The 25,510-nt window shown below is 43.0% G+C and overlaps 1 protein-coding gene across 2 annotated transcripts in view; it reads right to left on the minus strand.

Annotated features, from left to right (window-relative positions):
* Positions 1 to 1,040: 1,040 nt before the first annotated feature.
* Positions 1,041 to 25,510, minus strand: part of LOC144679144 (regulation of nuclear pre-mRNA domain-containing protein 1A-like) — a 58,889-nt gene continuing 34,419 nt past the window's right edge. Inside the window, exon 7 of one of the 2 annotated variants that reach the window (XM_078539504.1) lies at positions 1,041 to 3,501. In XM_078539504.1, coding sequence (XP_078395630.1) covers positions 3,352 to 3,501 — 150 coding nt within the window. In that variant the 3' untranslated portion in view covers positions 1,041 to 3,351. Of the gene's footprint in view, positions 3,502 to 24,605; positions 24,823 to 25,510 lie in introns of those variants that run through there. The other variant, XM_078539505.1, reaches the window with a different exon arrangement.

A 25,510-nucleotide genomic window follows, 5' to 3' on the forward strand; every position in this document is an offset into this window, starting at 1 on the left:
GGCAGATTGAGTAGGCAACAAGCTGGCAGGTGGAGTATAATGTGGGGAAGTGTGAGGCTATTCACTTTGGTAATAATAGAAAAACAGACTCTTTTTTAAAAAGATGTGAAACTTTTAATTGTTGGTGTTGAGAGATGCTTGGGTGTACTTGCACAAGGAAAAGAAAGCATAAAAGTACGGCAAGAATTGGGAAGGCAAATGGCTTGTTTACTTTTATTGCAAGACACTGGGGTACATACACAAGGAAGTCATGCTACAATTGTTCAGGGCTTTGGTGAGACCACGCCTGGGGTACTGTTTTGGTCTCCAAATCTAAGGAAGGATATATTTGCCTTGCAGATGGTACAGTGAAGGTTCAGTAGATTGGTCTCTGGGATGAGGGGGTTGCCCTATGATGAGATACTGAGTAAGTTAGGCTGATACACCCTGGAGTTTAAAAGAATGAGTGGCGATCTCATTGAAACATAGAAGCTTTCGACAGGATAGGAACTGAGAGGTTATTTCTCCTGGCTGGGGAATCTAGAACAAGGGAGCATAGCCTCAAGATATGGAATCGATCATGTAGGACTGCAATGAGGAGTTTCTTCACTCAGAGGGTTGTGCATCATTGAAATTCTCTATCCCAGAGGCTTGTGGATGCACTATCATTCAATATATTCACTCGGAATCAATCTGAATTATGCCCATTTGGGGTGATAAAATGAAGAAAATTCATTCTTAAAGGCCACTGCCTCAAGCCCCACCACACAAAAACAAAACTACAGCCAAATTTGTCTTCTAAACACACAAGTTCCAATAAGGCCTTCCACAGCCACAGTTAAATAGGATCAAAAGGCCACAACTAGCCCCACCATCCCATTTCACCCCAAGTCCACAAGTAATTGCCACTATATTCACTATTAATGTGTGCAGATGTTTTCACGTTAAGCTCTTTAATTGTCTTAGAAACAGGAAAAAGAAATTTTCCAAATAAATCTGTTTTAAATGCGTGCTTGCTATAAAGAAGGGCATTGCAGAAAATCACTTAGACGTTTAGGAAGTTTACCTTGTAAGATACTCTTTTATTTTAAAAGTTTATTCATAGAATACTATAAATAAAATCATCTGTAGTTCTACCATTCTATAAATATTATACATTGCAGAACAGTTTGAAATGCATGGAAATGCACCAGTAGAGAAATCTTAATAAAATGTGAGAGACAAAATACTGGAAACACTGAAACCAACTGGCTAGCCCATCCATCAGTCACACCTACAAGTTACTCCTCCTTTGCAAGGATAAGACATTTGAACAGTAGCAACCTTGTTTCTGGGAGCTGATCTTGTTAGCTAAACCGCTCTTATGTGCGTTTTTGTCTCTTTTTCTGCTAGAGATTTCTTCACTTGCACATTTCTTGATTGAAAGGTAAACACACACACACTTTGTTTATGCGTTCATCTGAAATAGGTCAGATTAGAAAAGTCTGAAGAATTACATTTCACAACATACCTACATTTTGAGAGATGCAAAAGAAGTTCAACTTACAGAAGGTGAAAGCACAGTTTTTACAGGACCTGTAACAGATGTTTATAACACAAAGTTGCCAGATTTAGAAAGACTATAATTATCTACTGTGCATATATACAAATATCTTACAGATCGATCAGTAATTGCATGGGATAGTTTAGGGGGCAACAAACTACTCTGTGGGATTATTGTGAACCTTATGTTTGTCTGAACTTTTTCTCCTCACTATCTAAGTGGGCACTTTAACCCATTTAAAGTAGGTGGGTTAATGCCTCCAGAAAATAGCAGAGGGAAATTTCAAATCTGCTACACATTCACTTATTATACCACAGTGTAATTTCAAGACCCAAGTACCTGTGGGGAGATGCTTTCAATTTAAAGTGCTTGCCTCAGGTAGGTTAGATAGATTAAATACTGAAGTTTTTTTTGAAGTTTGAATTTCAGCATCAATATTCATACTTAGAACTGATTTCACACTCCACTTTCACCCCATTTAATGGCAGCCATGTATGTAATGTGAGCAAGTACATTCCAGCTGTCAGACCCAACAAGAGGTTGCTATCTGACCAGTAAAACAGAAACCTTCCCTCACAGGTGGGAAGATATTTTTTGAATAATCTTTCCAGGCTGAGCAATTTATACTGAAAGTCATTTATATTCCCGCCCAGTGTCATTACCCTTTGAGTAAACAAAACAGAAAAATCAAACTGCTAATACCACGTACATTCATGACAATACTACTTTAGGACTCATAATATTGTGTTTAAACATCACTAGTCGTGCTTTTTTTTGAATATTTTTTCTCACATGGTAATCACATTAAAAAAATGCAAATAAAAGCAACTTTGAAGAATGCAACTTCATTACATTTTTTTAAACCACCTATTGGAAAGGAGCAAATTAAGGCTTCAGACAATGTATTGGCTTTGCTAGCTCAAACTCTGCTTAATGAAGTTCGACAAATGTCAGTTATGGTGTCAATGTTCCACTGTCAGTAGTGTACGACTATAGCAGCAAAGCCCACCAGTTCCAACTAAATTCAGGAAGCAGCATGCAATGCAGGCTGACCTACAATATCAAACATTAAAGAGGGTTCATTACATTCAGTGTACAGATTGTGTCCATTTCATGGTTCATGCCTGTTACAGGTGTCTACGTTGTTATTCTGCATTTGATTAGCACAGCTCCTATACTAGGTTCAGGTCTCAACTAGTAGTAATTTTTTGTACTTCAATTGCTTTTATTTGATGGTGAGGTGGCTAATAGCTATTGGTTGAATGACATAATGTGAACAAACATTCATTAATTGAGCTTTACAGGTGCTTAGAGTGTATTCCTGGACATACTTGGTTGCTGCTTCTATGAAATGAGCTGCTAATGTCAATGGTGGCTTTAAACTACTAGTAACTTCCTAGCCATAATGCTTTCAAGGTATCTACATGCTAACCAGCCTACCCACTGTAATAACAATGTGGTCCCACTGATCCAAATCTAACAAGAATCTTTCAAATGACTGAAATACTGTAATTTTTTGCAAGACACAATTCTCTGGCATTCACTTACTCATCAAATAAACAGTTGCCAATTGGCATAAACTGTGTACAGGTAAATAGCCTGTCGTCTCTGTGTGCAAACACTAGGTTTCTTTTTAAATACCTTTTATTTTATTCACATCAGCTAGCACCGCAACCCTGTAGACATACAAAAATATCACTACAGCAAAATAAGTTTCTGACTTTTCAAAACAAGAAAAAAAATATGGGGTGGGGGGGGGCTCTGAAAATTATGCACTCCTTCCTCTATGTCCTTTTTAAAAGTCTTTTTTAGCAGAAGCATTGAACAGATCAATCAGTGGAGAAGAGATCCCCTGCGGAGGGCAATGGGGCCAAGCCACCTGTCACATTAGGAAGCTGGGAAAGATCTGGTAAGCTCTGGATGTGGGACTTGAGTTCTTTCCGCACTTGTGTGACCTTGGCTAATTTGTGCTTGTACTCCTGTAAAACAGAGAAAGATGCATGTGGTCACTCATTAGAAATATCTGCATTTTGTTAAAGTTAGGCTAAATTTTCTGATCATCTAAAGAGGTATTAATGATGAGGAATGAAAGATTTTCATAGTTAGTGCCTGCACTCATAAAAGCATCACCCGTAGTAGGGGACACAGTTTCAGAATAAGGGGCAGGCCATTTAGGACTGAGATGATGAGGAATTTCTTCACTCAGAGGGTGGTGAATCTCCAGAATTCTCTAACACAGATGGATGTGGAGGCTCAGTTGTTAAGTATGTTCAAGACTGAGATTGACAGATTTCTACATATTAAAAACATCAAGGGAGCTGGGGATAGTGCAGGAAAATGATGTTGAAGTAGATCAGCCAAGATCTCATTGAATGGTGGCGCTCCTATTTATGTTCTTATTAGTGTGACACTTTCACTAGCTTTAATAGGTATTGCTGAGGTACCTCTGAACAAGAACGGCAATTTAGTGCCACTAGCCCTTGCTTCCAGATGATTTAGGATACCAGATTCTGCCCAAGTTCATTTGACTTAAGAAAGAACTCACGTTTATACAGAGCCGTTCACATTGCCAGGACATTCCAAGATGTTTCTCAGCCAATGATTACTTCTGAACTGTAGTCACTGTTGTTTTGTAGCCAAAACGGAGCAGCTAATCTGTGCACAGCAAGGTCCCACAAACAGCAATGAGAGGAACGACCAGTTAATCTGTTGTGGTGATCTTTGTTCCATGTTGAGTGTTAGTTCGGACACAGAACTGAAGAACTCACTGTTCTTTCCCCAAACAGTGTCATGGCATCTTTTCTGTTTATCTGAACTGACAGACAATATATTAGATTAACATCCAATGAAAGACGACACCTTCAACAATACAGCACTCCTTCATGGCAGCACTGAAGTGTTGCTTTACATTATGCGCTCAAGTTCTGCAGTGGGGCTTAAACACAGAGCATTCTAACTCATCAACAAGAGTTCTACCATTGGGTAAAGCTGACATTTGATCATATTAAACATGAGAAGTCAAGTCCCACTCCAGGGCAGAAGCACAACAATCCAGGTTGACATTCCAGTGCAGTACTGAGGGAGCTCTGCACTGTCAAAGGTGTCATCTTTGCAATGAGAAGTTAAACTAAGGCCCTGTATGCTCTCTCTGGTGGATGTGAAAGATCCTATGGCACTATTTAGAAGGTGAGCAGGGGGGGATATCCCCAGTGTCCTGGGCAATCTTTACCCCTTAATCAACATCATAAAAACAGATTATCGGGTCATTATCACATTGATGTTTGTGGGAGCCTGCTGTGCACATTTTGGCAGCCACGTTTCCTACATTACAACAGTGCATACACTTGAAAAAAGTGCTTCATTGGCTGGAAAGCGCTTTGAAATGTCCGGTGGTCATGAAAGGTGCTATGTAAATACAAATCTTTCTTTATTAAAAGCAGACTTTATTCCATCAGTCTAGACTGGATGAAAACTTAGGGCACAGAGCTGAAAAGATAACAGCCTGATCTACCATAACAACAGAAAATGCTGAAAATACTCAGCAGTTATTCCCTCCTGTGTAGGCTGTGCACAAGTCATTCCGGTTTAAGTTACGGCACATGCACGGCCACGCAAAGCAATTTAAAGGGCTAGCACACTCAAATTAATCGACCACACACACAGAAAAAAAAATCAGAGGGGATGATAAAAGTAGACTCTTTACCAGCAACTTTAGCCCAACAAAAAATGGCAGTGATGGTTATGATCTGAAATTTTTGAACCAAGTGTTGAGTCCAGAAGGCTGTAAAATGCCTAATCAAAAGATGAGGTGCTGTTCCTCAAACTTTCATTGAGCTTCATTAGAACATCCAGGAGGCAAGAACAGAGAGATCAGAGTGGGAGCGGAGTGGTGAATTAAAATGACAGGTGACCAGAAGCTCAAGGTCATGCTTGCAGACTAAGTAGAGGTGCTTTGCAATCTGATTGGTCTCTCCCATTTAGAGGACAGCACAATTTGACAGAGAGTGCAGTATAACAAATGGAAAGAAACTGTTGTTTCACCTGGAAGGACTGCTTGAGAGTTTGGGTGGTGGGAAGGAGATAAAGAGACAGGTGTTGCATTTCCTGTGCCTGAAAGGGAAAGAGCACGGTAAGGGATGGAGAGTGGTAGAGGTGATTCAGCAGCTGGCCAGGGTGTTGTGGAGGGAATGGTCCCTTTAGAATGCTGAAAAGGGAAGGGGAGGGGAATTATGTGCTTTATGGTGGTGAAAATGGCGGAGGATGATTCACTGAATGTGGAGGCTGGTTGGGTGAAAGGCGAGGACAATGGAAATTTTATCCTGGTTCCGTGAGGGAGTGGAAGTAGTAAGAGCAGAAGTGTTTGAAATGTGACTGACGCGGTTGAGAGCCCTGTGAAGCATGCTGGAGGGGAATCTTTGGTTGAAGGAAAAGGAAGACATAATGGAAGTACTGGTTGGTGGCATCGTCAGAACAGAAATGATGGAGATGGAGAAATTACAAGATGGGATAGCCTCCTTACAGTCACCCTATGCTTCCAGTTGCCTGCCATTTTAATTTTCCACCCCACTTCCACTGTGACCTTAGCCCCAGTACTGTTCTAATGAAGCTTAATGGAAGCTTTGAAGAACAGCACCTCATCTTTCGACCAAGCACTCTACAGCCTATCGGACTCATTAAATTCAATGGTTTCAGATCATAACGTACCACTGCTCTTGATTTTGGGACAGCAGCTGCTGGTAACAATTCTGCTTTTGTCATTTACACTTCCTCTCGATCCATCTTTTTCTTCCTTTTATTGTCTCATTATGACACCCCTTTTATCTTGCATCCTCATCCTTCTGTCGTTTAATCACTCCCGCCTTCCACCCTATCACAGACCTTCCCTTCTGTTCTTTCCTCCCTCCATCTTTTCCCTGCCTCTGCATTTACTTAAAATCTGCTCCATCTTTAAATTCTGACAGTTCTGATCAAAGGTCAATGACCTGAAACATTAACTTTCTTCACAGATGCTGTAGACCTGACAAATATTTCCGGCATTTTCTGTTTTTTTATTTCAGATTCCCAGCATTCACAGTATTGTTTTTGTACCATGTCATATGGAGTCAATGAAAATGTGGTTATACAGAAATAGTGAAAGAAAATATCATTTTGAGAGTTGTCAAACATCATAATGAAAATAGTGCACTGTTTTCCTGCCTTTCCAAACTTAAAATAAAGTTTGCCAAACATTTTTCATTAAAACAAGTATCCAATTAAAAGGTGGTTGAACAGTAAACCCAGTATACACTGTGTACAATAGGAGGCTAATAAACATCATCAAAAATGCAAGACCAGGAATGGTACATTAGCAATAATGTTGACCAAGACACATAAATTTAGTGTTTACCCATAAAAAGTTCTTCTAAAAATTAAACTGTGATTATATTTAATAACAGGAAAAAAACACCTTGTTCATTGGGGAAGAGGAACTGGATAGGAAGTGTTACTGGACTGGGCAACATGAGGTGGTTGAAGTGAAATCAGTGAAGCAAAAGCTTGCATTTATATGGCGCCTTTCCCATCTGCAGGTGTCTCAAAGTACTTCATAGCCAATCAAATACTTTTGAGATGTTAAGATAGAAATTATTGTAAGTAATGTTATCACACAAATGATTAGCTTTACTTTTCAACAAGAATGCTAATAAAAATGTTGTTGCATCAGATAAAGGAAGAAATATCCTGTGCATATTGTCAGCTTTCTGAAAAGGACACACAACTCTTCAACCTTTCCAAACAAAACATAAGGCTCACACTTATTCATTTTAACAGCGACCTGATAAAGGAGTTAATGAGAATGACAATCAGAACAATGGGATTTGTGAAATACAGTTTCAATCAAGACACTAGTTAACTGTTCAAACTTTTCCAATTTTTCTTTATTTGTTTGTTCATGGATGTGGGTGTTGCTGGCTAGGCAAGGATTTATTGCCCATCCTTGGGGAGAGGGCATTTAAGAGTCATATGTTGGCTAGGCCAGACCAGCAGATTTCCTTCCTTAAGTGACATTAGTGAACCAGATGGATTTGTACAACAATTGACAATGGTTTCATGCTCATCATTAGACTTTTAATTCCAGATTTTAAGAAAAAATTTGAACTCAAATTCCACCATCTACTGTGGTGGGATTTGAATCCAGGTCCCCAGAGCATTACCCTGGGTCTCTGGATTTGCTAGTCCAGCGACAAATCACTACACCATTGCCTCCCCGCCACAATGAATTAAAACTTGTGCCTTCCTGTATATGTTACTACTGCAAATGAAAAGTGATGTCCATTACATTCTACTCTGAAATGTCACACTACCAGACCATCCCATTCAGGCTAAAACTTGCTATCCATTTTATTTACACATAAAACATACAAGATGCATGAAACTAAAAATGGAATTTTAACTCCCTCTGCCCAGTGGAAACTGAGCAGATTGGGTGTTCAAATGCAAGCAGTATGGTAATTTTAACTCTGCAGTTGTCTTGGATAGTTAAACCACTCACTTGATGGTTAAGATCACAAGTATATTGGGGGACCCACTGCTATTTCAACGGTTTTCTGGGTAGAGTGTATCGCAGACAATCCGCTCAGTAATGTCTGGCAGGCAAGTGGAGGCTTCATTGGCAAGTGTAAAAATTATTTCTCTGGGGCCTTGAGGAGCAAAACTCTTCTCAAAGCCCCAGAAAGATAGGTTGGGTCTCTACAATCTTTCTGCATTCATAAACCACCCCCCCACCCCGACCTGTCCTACCCATCTCATGACGACAACTAAGTGCCAACGGATAACCTCTGGACTGCTTGTTACTTACCAGCTGAAACCCGGTGAACTGCCTCTGAATGCCCATTTCACAAAGCCCAGCTGTTAAAATGGACTTAGCCACTCACAGTGCCTCTGGGCAACCATAACAGAGTTAAACCCCCCCCCTTAAAAGCACAAAAAACATTAAAGGTAGATTTTGCAATTTTGCATATAGGGAGTTAAAATATGCTCGTTAAAATGTTTTTCCTGCACAGTTCAACAATTTGAAAGGTTTTTGAACGAAACACATGTTTTGGAGACCTATTGATGCAATGCCAACATGATTTATATTTCAACCGAGAGAGTCCAGATGATTCATTCAGTGCTGAGCAGCACTGAAGGTATTGAGAGGAGCGTTTAGTGTTTCATTCAGATCAAAGTGCTCTCGATAGATTAGGAGCTGTTTCATGCTGAGGAGGATGTGTTCTCATCTAATCTAGACCTCACTTATCGGTTAGGGCTTTAACCATGCACCATTTATTAGTAATAAAAAAAAAGGCCCTGAATCTTGACAAATTTACTGACTGATGAAGCTGTTGTATGCCTTGTAGAAACCTGGACTCTAGGCTTTATCTTACATTTTGGTTTGAAAGTAAGCTTCCATTTTGGAAACCACGACATAAAATATGAAGTTGATACTTCATGGGACCCCCAGTACGATGACGAAAGATTCCCTGTGAAGGATGTAATGGGACCAATTAAAGTTAGCAGTTTAAAAAGTGGAGAAAGGAATTTGGTATTTCTATGCCACAAATCATTAACCCAAAGTATTTTAACTATCATACCAGTTCAAATGGCACATTAACTCTGGTCCCTTATATTGTTAGATTTATCAACTCTCCCAGCCAGATTATTGATGTAATTAAAACTTGCTGTTAGGCAGAAATATTCACACTCTCAAAAATAAATAATTAAATCAAAGACACTAAATATCAGTCTGAAATATTTAATTTTTAAAAGCGGTACTATGGGTGAGATTCTCTCTTTAATATTCTTCTAGAGTATTATAATGTTAATCATTAATCCTCGCCATTACACCATATACGTCTCTCAGTAAACTAAGAAGTTAGTACTAAAATTGTAAGTTTAATGTCCTACCATGCATGCAGGAATGGCAGATCTTTCTAAGAAATTAGGGGGGTGAAATTGGACCTCTTTGTGTTCATTTTCTGGTGAAAAACTTGAGGCACAAAAGTCCAAAATAGAAAGCGACGTCCCGCAAACTGCATCGAAAATGCATCCGATGCTAGTTCATTCAAGCGCTGTAGGGCCTGTAATCAGCCTATAATAGATGGTTGCAGATTCAAGGAGCCTGATAAAATGTCTAATTCAGGTTCCCTTTCCCAACCTGGTCAACATGAGGGAGAGCTTGCCCCGCACAAGCTCCAACTAGTTCTTGCAGTTCCATAGCCTTCTAGTCAGCACTCCTTAAAGGGGCCAACAGAAGCCTATGAAGAACGGGCACATTTAACGCATACCTGAATATATAGCCAGGAGGAGCTGGAGTGCCCCTCCTGCCTCTACAGCAATGCAGTGGGATGCTGCCACCCCCTGCTTACAATCTTCCGGAATGCCTCCTCCTTCAGGACTCACCCAAAGGCCACTGATGGGTCCACAGAAATCTTCCAAAAAAGCAAAAACTTATGTTTTCCTGAGGAGTCTCACCTCGTACAACTGGGCCTAGCATAGGGTTCCCAACTCTGGTTGGAGGTATTCCTGGAGGATTGATTATGTGATGTTTGATCATATGACATCAGAGTAGGGTGTTGTGTTTACCATTGTCATGAAGAGATTAATATCTATAATGTTATTGGAAATTATTTTTTAAAATAGAGTTTAGTGGTGTCTGTGTCTATGTGTGTGTATGTGTCCTAATTAAAGCCAGCTGGTCTAGAGGCTTTGATGTATAGAAAGAAGTAGGTTTGAAATGGTAATTATATAAACATGGGGAAGCGTAGAAACATAGATGTCAAGGGGGCAATTTGCATTTTTAAATAAACCATTCAAAAGAATGGATGAAATCTTACACCTAGCTAGATGACGCCAAGTAATGTTTTTTTCAGCTAATGAAATTGGTGGAAAGAAAGGATGTTATTGTTAGAAGAGATAAAATTAAAAACCTACTGATATAATGGAAAATTTACATTCAAAGAGAAAGATATGTATAAAGAGAAAGGACAGTGTGTAAGGCAGAGGCATTTTAGGATTCAACAAGTGTGAGAAGCCTCAAGCTGCTGTCTGCAAGGACCCAGAGCTGAAAGAAACTCATTTTGAATGTGACTGTCCAGGTTGTGCTTTGCCAGGTATCTCTTTAAATCTATGAGATTTACTGTTGCCTTAACAGGGGTATAACTGAGGGTCAGATTAATTAGGGGGGTTTTGTAGTTATTATAGTAGTAATTTTGTAGACGTATGTATGTGTTTAACATCTTTCTTTTATTAATAAATGTTTAATTTAGTTTTATAAAACGCTCTCGAGACTTGGTGGTCTTATTACTACTGAATTCAAAGCCTGCATCTCGAAACATACAAATCGCAAAAATGGGTTGCGACAGTTGTTTCAAGTTTCCCTCTGGGATTTGAACAACTCAGCCTTTATTATCGGCTGTGGCATAATACCATATAAAGTTTGGGGTGACTGTAGTGGAGTATCTTTGCTCATACTAGTAGCTGTTGTGTGAGACGTTTCAGCGAGCAGGTAAAGAGGGGAAGCAAAGATGGGCAAAAGGGGAACCAATGGTGGGTGAGGAATTTGCATGCGGGATAGCTGTGCTGGTAACAGTCAGATTGCCTTCATAACCAACAGTAATAAAATAACTTACTGTTAGTCTACATGTATTCCCTAAGAACCCAATATCCCAACTGTAACAAGCAGTAATCCTAAAACCCACTGATATTCACACTGAAACCAGTGCCAGAATTCCACTGCATTGCACAAGGTGTAATCAGGCTCCCCAGTTCTCACTTTTACTGGACCTCATCACTCTCTCTATCTGCAAGCCACCATCAGAGCTGATTGCCTTTGGACTTCACCGATTGGCACAGACCGACCTGAACCAAACTGAGAGGTCAAGAAAAGAGAAACAGGCTCGGTGTTTGGGGCACTTTTCACAGAACACATCATCCTAAACTCAGCACCAACATTTCTAAACTGCTCACTGGGTTCAGACTCAATATATAAAAGAGAGTTTTCATAGAATGGTAAAAATTTCAGTGCAGGCGGAGGCCACTGGTCTAGTGCTTTCTCCTCTTGGCCAATTCCCCACACATACTTTTTATATTTTCCCTTTTCAAACACATATCTCATTCACTTTCAATTAATGTTCTAGTCTCTGCTACCTCATTAGCTGCTTGGGATGTTGGCCTCCATGCTTTAACGTCATCAGTGCAAAAACATTTCTTCTGCTTTCCCCTTTGTTCCTCCTAGCTAGAATTCTTGTTCTACATTCTCTTATTCCCCATTTGCCCACCAGTGGGAAAACAAAGCTACAGTAAGATCCCGAGATTTCACTCATTCCTTTACTGGCTACTCCCCTCTCAGTGACACTCTCACTCACTCACCACATTTCTGTTGATGCTCCCATCTCTAAAGGAAATGCTGGGTGCCATGCTCAATGCACACCGTTTCATTGTGTTCCTTACGCTTCCCTGATTTCCTTTTGACTTCCATTTCCCAGTCAGCCTCTCAACTCCAAGCTCCCAACCCCTTCCTCTCTCCTTGCCTGAGCCCCAACTCCTGACCCACAGACCTCTCCCTCTCTCTCCCACACCTCAGCCTAATCTCCTAAATCCCTGTTCCCTAATCTTCCTCTTTTTTTCCATCCACAATCCCACTCTTCAGTCTCCAAGAGCTTCTGGCCCCAAGCCCCAATTCCCCATGTCTCTCTCACTCCCAACCTCCCATCTAATGTCCTCATTCCCAGTGTGCCTCCCTCCCTCTTGTCCCTACCCACGATTCAATTCCAGTCTCCCCAAGCTTCCATCCCTTGACTATTCCCAGTATTCCTCTTTCTTAGCCCTAATTCCCAGTACCCCTCTCTTACTCGAGCTCCCATTTGGTGACCTCATTCCCCATCTCCCTCTTTTCTCAAATGCCTATTCTTACTCTCCCTCTCTAATCCGAGCTCCTATTTCCAATCTCCCTCTCTCCTTCAAGATCCTATGCCCCAGTCTCTTTCCTCAACCCTCAGCTAGTCTTCTTCTTGTCTTAAGCCCCTTTTCCCTCAAGCCCTCAATGGTGTCCCCCATTCTTCAGTCTCCGTCTGAGTCCTCATCCCAATCACATTCTCTCTTCTGAATCCTCGGCCCCAACCCAAATTCCCAATCTTCCTCTCTCCCTAAAATTATCAACCCGATCCCCATTTCCAGTCTCCCTCTTCCACAAGCCTTCATTCCCAATCCCCATTTCTAGTTTCCCTCTTCTCTCCAAGTCCCCATTGTTTTCCTCTTCTCTGAGTCTCCATCGCATTCTCCGTCAAACTGCCAATTTCCCCATTTCCAGTTTCCCTCTCTCCCCAAGCTTCCATTACTCAGTTTTCTTCTTTTCTCCATGCTCCATCTCCTGGTTCCAGTCCCAACTCACATTTCTTCTGACCTGAGTCTGCTGTCACCCTTTCCTCCTGCCCTGTGCTCCAATCTCCTGCCCCCTTGTCTCTGTTCAGCAGGTCTCGCACTTTTATCTCCCTCTTTCTCTTTTACATCCCCCCAAGCTCCTGGTTGTTTTACGAGCAGCCAGTCCAGTTTATGATCACCCCTAAGATCGACTAGCGGTGGTGGTGGTGATGTGGCCAAGATGCGGAGGCTTCTCTGCAGCAGAAGCCGGTGATGTCATGGAGTGGAGGCCACTGGTGCAATAGAAAGGATGAAGTTCTCCCTGGCTGTTAGCTTCAGTGACCAGGAAATTTGTCCCAGTCCAGGAGAATCTCGGACAACCAGGAGGACTGGCAATCTCAGTCTAGTGTGCAAAATGTATGGCATGCCTATTTGTAAGTGAAAATTGTAAATGAGGTCTCAAAATGATCAACTAACCCAATTTACATACTGAAATGGCCTCCTGCCTGTTTTAGGTGAGAGTACCGGGCACCCAGTTATAGGCCTCTCTGAGGGAAGGTCTTAGACATCAAAGGGGTAAAAAAAGATATCTACCCCCTATTCTCCTCTGACAATTGCCTGTTTCTCAGGCGAGAAAAAGGAAACTGGCAGTGGAAAAAAATCACCATCAGCATATTAGCCGGAATGGGACATAGGAAACCATAATTAGCCCATATCATTCAAATGGTACAGGCAGTTTGCAGACTTTATGCTACCTGCTAATTATAATGATTGTGATGTGCAGCCCAGTGCTAGACGTGCTTTTTAGTGGCTGCTCACCCGAGCAAGAGGCCCAGGTTTGTGCATGACTAGCACCATTTAAAGTTAGCCTGTACTTAAAGTCAGACTACACCCTCTTTAAGGAGAGATGCATTTCAGCTACAGTTTGGGCTGGAACAGGTTACAGAAGAGCTGAACCACCAAGAACATACAGAAATGGAGCAACAGGCCAGAGAGGGTGGCCGGATTCTCAGATGGCATGCTGGATGCCTTGGTGTAGGAGATGTACAGGAGGACAGAAGCTGTCTTCCCGCAACTGGCCAGGAGCCCCTCCAGACAAGTACTGGGAAGGCAGTGGGAGCAGCCAGCCATTGCAGTCAATGCCAGCAGTCTAGCCCCTAGGACCTGGATGCAGTGCAAAAAGAAGTTTAATGACCTCCCACGAGTGGTCAAAGTCAGTGAATGCATCTTCAAATGCCCTTTCCTATCAACTGCATCACTAGCCTCACACACTGCTCCATTCACCACAGCCCCTCCACTTGTCTATCAAAAATCTCTATCAAGCACGACTTATAACTTCACTTCATTACCCTCACTCTTGTGTACTTAGCACTGATGCAAGCACACACCTCACATCTTGCACCCACTGCCAACTATTCAACTGTGGCAAGTACATCACCTAACCACATTGCAGCACACTCACTGACACACTTCCCTCTCTCTTTTAGGGCAAGGTGGCACATAATAGGTGGCAATTGCAGCTAACTGGCAGGAAGCAGGTGGTGGTGCAGAAAATCATTGGACCAGCCTTCTATGACACCATTGAGAATGATGGTATGAGTCATAGAGGTCGACAGCACAGAAAAAGGCCCTTCAGCCCATTGAGTCTGTGCTGGTCAAACAAGAACGTAACTATTCTAATCCCATTTTCCAGCACTAGGCCCATAGCCTTGTATGCCATGGCATCGCAAGTGCACATCCAAATACTTCTTAAATGTTATGAGGGTATCTGCCTCTACCACCCTTTCAGGCAGTGAGTTCCAAATTCCCACCGGACCTCATCACTCTCTCTATCTGCAAGCCACCATCAGAGCTGATTGCCCTTGGACTTCACCGATTGGCACAGACTGACCTGAACCAAACTGAGAGGTCAAGAAAAGGGAAACTGGCTTGGTGTTTGGGGCACTTCTCACAGAACACATCATCCTAAACTCAGCACCAACATTTCTAAACTGCTCACTGGGTTCAGACTCAATATATAAAAGAGAGTTTTCATAGAATGGTAAAAATTTCTAACTATTCTAATCCCATTTTCCAGCACTAGGCCCATAGCCTTGTATGCCATGGCATCGCAAGTGCACATCCAAATACTTCTTAAATGTTATGAGGTTATCTGCCTCTACCACCCTTTCAGGCAGTGAGTTCCAAATTCCCACTGGACCTCATCACTCTATCTGCAAGCCACCATCAGAGCTGATTACCCTTAGACTTCACCGATTGGCACAGACTGACCTGAACCAGGTTTCTGCCTCTTCCACCCTTTCAGGCAGTGAGTTCCAAATTTCCACCACCCTCTGGGTGAAAAAATTCTTCCTCACATCCCCTCTAAACCTCCTGCCCCTTACCTTAAATCTATGGCCCCTGGTTATTGATCCCTCCACCAAGGAGGAAAAGTTCCTTCCTGTCTACCCTATCTATGCCCCTCATAATTTTATACACCTCAATCATTTCCCCCCTCAATCTCCTCTGCTTCGGGGAAAGCAACCCCAGTCTATCCAATCTCTCCTCATAACTAAATGTATGTTCCTGCCTAATCCAATTTGTCACATCCCATAATCTGTTATGATTTACACGCTGCAGGTGGTGTAACCTGACACCTTTTTGCTTTCTCCCCTTCCATCATCCCAACACTGGTCTCGAGTGTCTGAAAGCATAAAGGCTCAAGAACTGCTGCCAGGCCTGGCAGTTGTGTGGGAGGCCGAAGGCCTAGATGAAGAGACTGATGACAAACAAACGTGACCACTCAATCTGACACTTGCAGCTATCAGCTCAGACAGTGTGCGTACTTTAGAGGGTAGCATAGAGGTGGGATCAGCAACTGATGAATTCCTGGACATGTGTGGGCTGCAACTAGAAAAAGGGGAAAGGGTCATGCGGGTGCTAGTTGTCCAGAGGGTGAGGTCACACATGAGTTCTGCTGCAGAAGACTCAAATGATGACTTTGGTGGGGCGGCACATAGAAGAATTGCTGATAAACAGTTTCATAGCCATGCTTAGTGGATTGGCTGACTTGCCAGAAAGCCTCTGGTCACTGTCAAGAAGCATGGATAGTCCAGCTCCAATTTGCCACAGGGTTTTGCACTGAGCTTGGAGTTCAACATTTCCAGCGTGGAAGTAGTGGCCAACTCCATAAGAGCACTGGTGGATCTGACCATGATTCAGTATCAGATGTCTCAGCTTCCAGGGAGAAGCCACTTAATTGTGAGTGCTGCAGTGGAAGCTCAGGCTGAGGTCATGAAATCTCAAAGTGTTGCCTTGCAATCCAAGTTTGGTGCCATTCAAGCTCAGACTGTTTCCACCAGGACTGCAGATATCAGTGCTCATTGGGGTTTGCACAAGTCCAGCAGTCTGTGCTCCAGCAGATTAGACGGATTGCTGAAGCACTGCCCCTAGAGAGATGACAGCGGCTCCATGGATACCAAACTGGCTGTCTTTTCTCAGGATGACAACATTCATGCTCCCGCCCCTGCCATTCCACCAGTGCCCTTGCTGTTGGGTTTTCAGTCAGCCAGTCCAAACTGCCAATTTTGAATGGATTATTGGATATTTTCCTGCATTAAGTTGATATGTAATGGTTGTTTTATGGTGGCTTTTGTTTCAGGAATTTGGCCAAGAGAATGCTCTGATGGTCTGTAACTGTGAGATGGCGAGGTATAGGATTGGTGTACAATGTGGATCTGGAGTTGTATTCAAGGTAATTAGAGTTGAACTAGGTGCTCATGAACAGCCCAACTGAAATGTGCCTGTGATGGTTGTATCCTCCCTTCCTCTTCCTCCTGAGGTTGTCCTAAGGCGATTGCCAGGCTGTGAAGGTTAGAGTAGACCACCACGAATCGAGACATCCCTCTGGAGAGTATTGGGGGGTTCCTTCAGAGCAGTGGAACCTTTGCTTCAATACCCCAATCATCTGCTGGATGACACTCTCTGTGGCAGCACAGCTCTCATGGTAATGAGTGCCTGTCATGAGTGGTTGGACTGCAGAGTGGAGTCATCAGCTAAGGTGTACAGCAGATAGTCCTCATCACCCACCCTCTGATTTGACATGGTGACTAAAAGATTAATGGAAGAGTGGACCGGTGCAGGATGAACCTCTCATGATTTTTGCCAGGATAGTGGGCATTCACCAGCATGATCTGCTGGATGCGGTTGCATACCAACTGCACAATGAGCAAATGGTAACCTCTGCAGTTTGGGTACATCTCAGTAAATGAGACTTACATGCTTCCTGATTTAAAAATATGACACAGAGCCACGTCCATACAATCGTAAAAATGGCAACACAGAGGTATTCAACTCAGATGTTAATTCTTTCAATAGAATTATCTACTCCAATGCCTTTTCCCTGCCCTTTCCCCTACTATGTGAACACATATTAAATAGTTACTTGAGAAGCAATTATCCTGAAAATGCAGCATAATGATTTTAGAGCTTAGAGCTGAGTTCAGAGGAGGTTTTGTGGGGCAGTGAGTAGTGTCCCTACCTCTGAGTTCAAGTACCACCCCAGGACTTAATGACCAAGGAAGGTGAGTACGTGAAGGAGCCAAGCAGGTTGATTGTCAACCTGTAACTCCTTCCAACACACCAATGGCAGGTGGTAGGAATGGCAGAGTTTCCTAGTCAGCCAGGACTGTGCGGTAGCTGCAGTGCCACAGCTTCCTCATGTGAAAAGACTATACGCACAAGCTCTTAACATGGGCTGCGTGGCAAGCGTCCCCCTTGCTTTGAGGGACTGCTAGTGAGAGAGAGCTGAGTTCAACGTTCTTATAGGTGAAAGTAAGAAAAATATTTGTCTGAGAATACAATTAGGTACGCATTCAGGGCTCACTGCTACAATAAAAAGGCCAGCTTAGCAATCACTGTTTCAGCGTTCACTTTTGAAATTCTTGCTGGGAATTAAGGATGGCAACAAAAATGTTGACATTCGCCAAGACTTCGTTACACAGGGATCCATTTCTAGCCCCAAATTTATCTGAATAAGCCTTGGTATGTCAAGAAATACACCATTTAAATCAGATTTTGAATTATACTGTCAGGTGAATTAGCTACTTAGCATCTGCATCTCATCGGAAGAGTATCACAGAATTAATTTTAAGCAGCCTCAATCCTGACTTCCTATCCAGATTGAGTCCTCAAACTCAGTTGCTTTGAAAAAAAATGCCTGCAAACTTTTATCATACCAATATTAATTTTAGCACCTGAACGGAGGCTGCTCCTTGTTATTAATTTGATCTATCAAAGAAATAAGCAAAATGTACCATAGAATATCACAAAGATGTGAAAATACTGGAAAGTACAATTTTAAATAAAAATATTCTTCCTGTCGCTGTCGAAACAGAGCATGCAAGGATCATTTGAAGTATCAGTTTAGCTGGTCATTTATTTTTATTGGCAATGGTATGGTCAAGGTATTATTGCTTTGCATGTGATTGTAATATTTGGTGTCTTTAAACATGTGGTCACCCTCATGTCAAGAGTCAGTGTGATCAGGTAACTCAGTGATTAAGTCACAATTGGATAATGGTGATCTTAATGTTTTTTCTTGTTAGAATAATACAGATTGTATTGTATAGAACAATTTAAAATTCTAAAAGAGCAGAACAGGGTAGATAGAAGCAGACTGTGTCCAATGCTACAAGGGGCCTGGTGTACAGGACATTTAGAACAAAGAGTGAAACAAATCTCTTTACACAGAGCATGGTGAAGCTGCGGAATTCAGTTCCAGGATTAATGGTCAAAGTAGAAACTATGTCAACATCCAAGATCAGATGCAACAGGTGGGTGAAAGGAAACAGGATAAAGAAACATGGCAAAGGGATATGACAAATCTGATTAGGATGGCTTGATCATGTGGAAAGTAAAGGCATCATGGGCTGGATGGGCAGAAAGGCCTGATCGGAATCCCATTTATGTTTTGTTTTTAATTCCCAGGTTTGTAGTTTTTCTTTTAGCTTTGCTATTATATTCGGGGCTGGAATATAAGAGGCAGGTCGTCAAAGGGTATGCACTATTATATCTTAATGGTTATTGATAGTGGAGCCTGTACAAGGTTTTTAGAAATTCCTCAAAGTGACAGCAGCAATAATTAACCATGACCCCAGATCCAATTTCTCCATGGTAAAACTGAATAGACAGTTTAAGTTGAGAAATTTACACGAGTTACAATCACCTCAAGTGGAGGTCTTTCATGTCAGAGTTTGTGGATATCTTCATAAAATTTGAGCAAATTTCACGATCTTTGCACATCAGAAAAGACAAATTTCTCTGCTAATGCAAGTATTTCATAAAAAGTATAATGGATCAAAGCTAGGAAAGGATTGATATTTAAATATTTTTATTTATCCTCTGGGGTGTTTGCCAACACAGCTATAATTTTGGATTCTAGTCTCTTGGAATTTTGTCCCGATGCGAGATAAATTAGCGATCAGATGAGTGCTAAATTTTGCGGGACAAGCCTACATCCTAGTTTGATTCTTCCCATATCTCTATAAGCAACAGCCTTCAATAAGATTTTAGCTTCATTACTCACATTACATTTTCTTCTGCCTTGCACCATCATTCCTTATGTCATTTAATCTTTTCTGCCTTCCACCCCATCGCAGACCTTCCCTTTTGCTCTTCCCTAGGGAGAGGTGGGGTAGTGGTAATGTCACAGAACTAGGCCTAGGCTGTGCTCTGAGGACATGGGTTCAAATCCCACCCTGGTAGCTGGCGGAATTTAAATTCAACTAAAAATCTGGAATTGAAAACTAGTCTCAGCGATGGTGATCATGAAACTACCATTGATTGTTCCCTTTAGGGAAGGAAGTCTGCCATCCTTACTCAGTCTGGCCTACATGTGACTCCAGATCTACAGCAATATGGGTGATTCTTAATTGCCCTCTGAAATGGCCAAGCAAGCCACCTGGTTCAAGGGGCAATTAGTGATGGGCAACAAATGCTGGCCTTGCCAATGACACCCACATCCTGTGAAAGAATAAAAATTTTCCCACCTTCCATGCTGTTTTTTCTGAAATAAGAGATCCCACTCACCCACATCCCCCACCCCACCACTTTGATCACTGAAGGACTTGTGTTAGCATAATTGGGAAGAAGCTTGAGAACAGTGTTATCCAATATGTTGGGCACTAGCTACATCTGGCTAATTGGGAATCCAGATATAGATAATTGTTTCAGATTTTCTTTTATTTTTTCATGGGATGTGGGCATTTGCTGCCCATCCCTAATTACCCTTGAACTGAGTGGCTTCCTAGGCCATTTCAGAGTCAACCACATTACTGTGGGTCTAGAGTCACATGTAGGCCAGACCAGGTAAGGACAGGAGATTTCCTTCTCTAAAGGGCATTAGTGAGCTAGATGGGTTTTTACAACAATCGATGATAGTTTCATGGCTATCATTACTGAGGCCAGCTTTCAATTCCAGATTTTATTAATTGAATTTGAATTCCACCAGCTGCCTTGGTGGGATTAAAAGCCATGGCCCCAGGCCTCTGGATTACTAGTCCAGAAACATTACCACTACACTACCATCCTCCCTCACACACTTACCACTGCTGCAGGTCTCATACCTACATTTCCCTCTCTCTTGCAGGACAAAGTCATCCAAAACAGGGGATAGCAGCACAAAACCAGCAGGGGACAGCAGCTGCCATTATTGGCACTGAGGTTGCAGCAACCAGCGTCACTGAAGCCATCTAGGATGATGGTATATTCCTGCCTTATGCCTTCTCAATTCCCACTTCACTCTCATCCCACAATCTGGCATGATGTACATACTTCAGATGGCCCAACCCATATACCTCTAGCTTTCCGTTTACACCCCTCACTCATTCCAACTCTCCCCTTGGGTATCTGAACACATAAGTGCACAAGAACTACCAGATAGTCAGGCGGTGGTTCTGAGGATGAAGGCATAGATGAATAGGAGACCAATGAGGAAGAAGCACCATCACTGGATCCATCACAGCCACCATGCTGGCACTGCACCTACCTTAAGGGTGGTATAGAGGTGGGATCAGCACCTGGTGAGTCATTGGGCACAAGTAGGCTGCTGCCAGACCAGGAAGAAAGGACGGCCTGCTTGCCAGCTCACCGGGGGTCAAGGTCACAGACGACTTCTGCTGTACAGGACTCAGGTGAGGACTTTAATGAGGTGCTGTATGGCTAAAGGCTGATGGGTATGCAGAGAGAATGTTTGGTGCATTGGCAGGCCTGCCACAGAGCCTGTTGTCACTGTCAAGGAGCATGGAGGAGTTCAGACCAACTTGGCACACGTCTTCATGCAGAGCTTGGACTTCATCTTTTCCAGCATGGAAGTGGTGACCAACCCCATGAGAATACTTGCAGGCATCAGTATCCGGTGACTGATGTCTCAGCTTCCATTTCAATATGGGCAGGAGCCATACAATATCTGAGTGCTGCAGTGGAAGCTCAAACCGAAGTCACAAAATTTCTGCTTCTTACTACGTGAGCCCAGCTTGGTGCCGAGGCAGCTCAGACTGCCATCAGGGCTGCAGATACCGGTGCTCAAAAGGAACATGCAATGTCTCTCAGAGGTGCAGCAATCTGTGCTCTGGCAGATTACCAGCATTGCTAAGGGAGTTTCCCAGTGGAGTGGCAGTGGCTTCATGGTGCACCAATCTGCTGTCCTGTCAGTCAGCCAGCCAGCCCAGGCTGTGCCATACCAAGGTGGTACAGTACAAAGCCAGGTCTGCAAGCCCAGAACTGCTCAAAGGCATCCTGCAAGGCCAAGCTCCCCCACTGAAAGTCTGCAGCCTTCTACCAGCCATGCTGTCATGCAACCACTGGGGTAGCACCTTGTGGGCCAGATGAAGGCACCTGCAAGATAAGCACTAAAGGACAGCACAAGGGTGGATAGCTGAATATTGCATGGATTATTGGAATTGTTGTTGGATCGAGTTGGTGTGGAATGGTTGCTTTATGTTTTATTTCAGGAATCAGGTCAAGAGAATGGTGTGCTAGTAACAGAGGGATGGCAAGGTGGGCAAACATTGAGTAACAAAGGACCTGGGGATTGATTCAGGCGGACCACAGCCTGATGAGACTTTCACAGATAGCCTTTCTGGACTGCAGATGTGCCGGCTGTCTCTTTCTCTCCCTCAGGTGGTTGCCAAAACTCTGGCAGTCAGGGCAACACTCTCATCATGGCCAGGTTATGGTGGATACAACAGACACCCATGAATCAGGAGATGCATTCTGGAGGGCTCTCCCTGAACAGATCAGGCTGTGGAATTGTTGATTCAGGATACTGATGGCCTGCTCCATGGTGTTCCGAGTTGCAGCATGCCTCTCGCTGTATGAACACTGGCCACATGTGGTCCAGCTACACAGGGAAGTCATTATCCATATGTATAGTGGATACCCCCTGTCACTGAGCAGCCACCCTCTGGTTCAAAGTGGTAGCTCCAAGGCTGCTGGAACTGTGGACTGCTGCAGGGTGAAAGCATTATGACTGCTGCCAGAATAGTGGGCATTCACTAACATGATATTTGAGACGTGGTCACACACCAACTCCACACTGAGTGAATGGAACCTCTTGCAGTTTTGGTAATTCCACTTTGAGGTGTGATGCCCAAAAGGCCACATGTGCAGTCAATGGCTCCCTTCATCACTGTGAAGACCACACTCCCGGCTAAACCATATGTCCGCTCGTCCTGCTTATCTCTTCTCATGTAGCAGATAATGAAGTCCTCACTCCTAGCTTTCAGGGCCCGTGACCTCAGAGGTGCAGCAATAGGTGAAAAAACTGCAATATGTTGACGTCATCTGGTCCAGCCTGGAAGGATTCACTTGCATTGAAATTGAGGGCCATAGTCATCTTGACAGCTACAGGTGGCAACATTCTCGCTTTGTTCCGAGATGCAGGTCCATTTAGCAAGGTGGGGCAGTTCTATGACCATCTTCTTGGTAGAGAATAGTCACTAACCACATTATGTCTGGCTGAGGTGCAGGTAGGAGTCCTCTCTGAACAATGTAGGTGGGTAAGGTCTCTTGCCAAGAGCCCTCCCCCTCGTTCTCCTTCTGCCAGCAACTTGTCTTTTCTGCCACCCCTGCTTCATTCTCCTCTGATGCTACAGCTGAGGGGGCGCAGCAACTAGTGTTCCCACGACCGGGAGAAACCAGCATACTTTGAGCACACTTCCAAAGGTCCAGCATCACCCCCTCAGGCTTCAAAGAATTTCTCCAACGACAGTACTTCCACAATCTCTGCAGCAGCAAGTAGATAGTCAAAAGCACCACACCAGCACAGGTTGAATGGTGATGCTTTTCAATAATGCTTGTGGGAGGTCCCTACTGCGGCTGTGTGTTTTTAAAAGAGGGCATTAATAGGAACGGGCCTACAATCAGAATTACAGGCTCAGTGACGTGACGATCAGCCTGCCCTGCATGCTTTCGATACACACACGGGACACCCCACTATCACCCTCCACCACATGGCAATCAGCATGGGCCAACACATATTTCACTGATGGTTAAACATTCTAGTGCTGCTTCAAACCAGGCCTAAAATTCACTAATTCTTGAAAAGGACAACTCCAACCAGACAATATGGCATGTTATTATCCAAACTCCCAAAACAAAAGCAAGTGGGGTCGATTGGTGTAGCAGCTTCACTGTTTGCCATTAGTATTCATATCAGCCTGCATTTTATTTTTCCGATAGCTGAAATTCAGGTGGTAGCTAACGTGTACCTGAGCAGCCTGCGCAGTGGATGGTTTTGGAAGATGAGTGAGCAGTTGAGAGAGCAGAACAGATTTCCCAATGTTGCGGAGATAGTATTTTACCGAAGCTTCATGGCAGAGGTTCGAGGGAATTCCCCAAATTGAACTCCTCTTTCTTTCACAAAGAGGGGAGAATTTGTTTGTCCCTCTACAAAATGACTGTTCGCATTGGGCCTGAGAACCAGGAAGTTACTCATTGTAGATGAAGGATTAGCTGCCCTTGGGGCCGCTGTTTCAGGTGGTTGAGAAGGCTGTGCCAGTGAAGATTATGAAATCACATGAATGTCAATTACCGACTTGAACTTTACTGGAAAAAGAAGCCACAGGACCAAATCTGTTTTTAGTCTGATTTGTGCTTCAGGCCACAGCACGGAGACAAAAGGTGCATCTGTCTTTGCATCTACAAACTGACGTGGAACAGCAGTCGTCTTGGAAAAGGTCTCGCCTGTTCTTGATGCCTCATCTCACGTTTCTGTACTTAGCTGGATCTCTTCTGAGAAATATCAACTTTTAGTTTGCAGGCCACTCTCAGGTTGCTTGCACGGCAAGTCTGTAAGAGACTGCACACTTTGAAAAAAGTTTGCAAGCCACTGCTGAAGATGCCCCCAGTAAAAGAAAATAGCACAAGTAATATGTGAAAAATAAAACAAAAACTGAGTCATACGTACAATTGGCCATTGACAGGTCGGCGGGCGCACAGCTGATTTTGCTGCGCCGTCTTCCTGAAAATTTAAATAGGGTGGGATAACGTCGGGAGTTCCGCCCGATGTCATCCCGCGTCGGCGAGCAGGCCCCGCCCCCGCCCGCCGACGGTAAAATCCTGCCCTTGGATTCTATAAATCATGCTTACAGGAAGGAAAAATGAAACTACAAACCTTAGGATTGCAGGAAGGGTAAAATTTATTTTCTAACCGGAGAGTAATTATTGCTGCTGTTCACAAAAAGAACTGAGTGTAATTTTTCACGAGTTGATTCCAAAATCTCAATTGAAAAAGAGATTGGATAATGAAAAATAAACAAGATATCACAATTGTGGGGACAGGCTGGATGGACAAGGGGATGTTTTTCTGCTCGCCATTGTTCCTATGTTCATAAACAAATGTTGCTGACCTATCATTTGTATGGACATAGCAAGTTTAAGTAATTCTGTAAAAACATAAGGGAGAAGGGGAGAAATACATAATAAGGACGCCGAGTGTAATCACAAGATTTTTATACTCAATTTGTTGCATCCGTGACAATTTGATTTTTTTCCCCCCACTCTTTCTGGTTTTGTCTCTGCACAACCTTACTTCGTTGTAAAACACCACTTGCAAACTGGCTTTTGCAACCGCATATTTCAAGAATAGCGTTTCTTTAGTTTTCAATGAAGTTCATAAAAATCTTATATTACTAAGAGAAAAGATTTTGCTGAGCACACCCAGCAACCAGCAACAATTAAGATGCATTTGCTGAGCTATTAAATTACTGACATATTCAAATGAGAATATCCTTAAAACCCAACATTCATCAGACACCAATGGTGGCCATCAGCATTCTTTTGCATGTGTTATTGATGCAGCTCCATAGCTAGGTATGCCTACATTACTCAGAGAATGACCAACCGGGAGACACTGGGATGCTATTCCACAGAGGAGTTGCTCATTTGCCAAGAAAGCCAACCAAAGGAATTTAACTTACAAATCTGTTTAACTAGCTTTAATAAACTGGCTTCAAAGCTAATGCACCGATATCAAAAGTAATCAAAAAGGCTAATGGAATTTTGATCTTTATCTCAAGAGGGTTGGAACTTTCTCAAGGCAATTAGAGATGGGCAACAAATGCTGGCTAAGCC

This window comes from Cetorhinus maximus, chromosome 3 (assembly GCF_964194155.1).
Source record: "Cetorhinus maximus chromosome 3, sCetMax3.hap1.1, whole genome shotgun sequence".
NCBI lineage: Eukaryota > Metazoa > Chordata > Chondrichthyes > Lamniformes > Cetorhinidae > Cetorhinus > Cetorhinus maximus.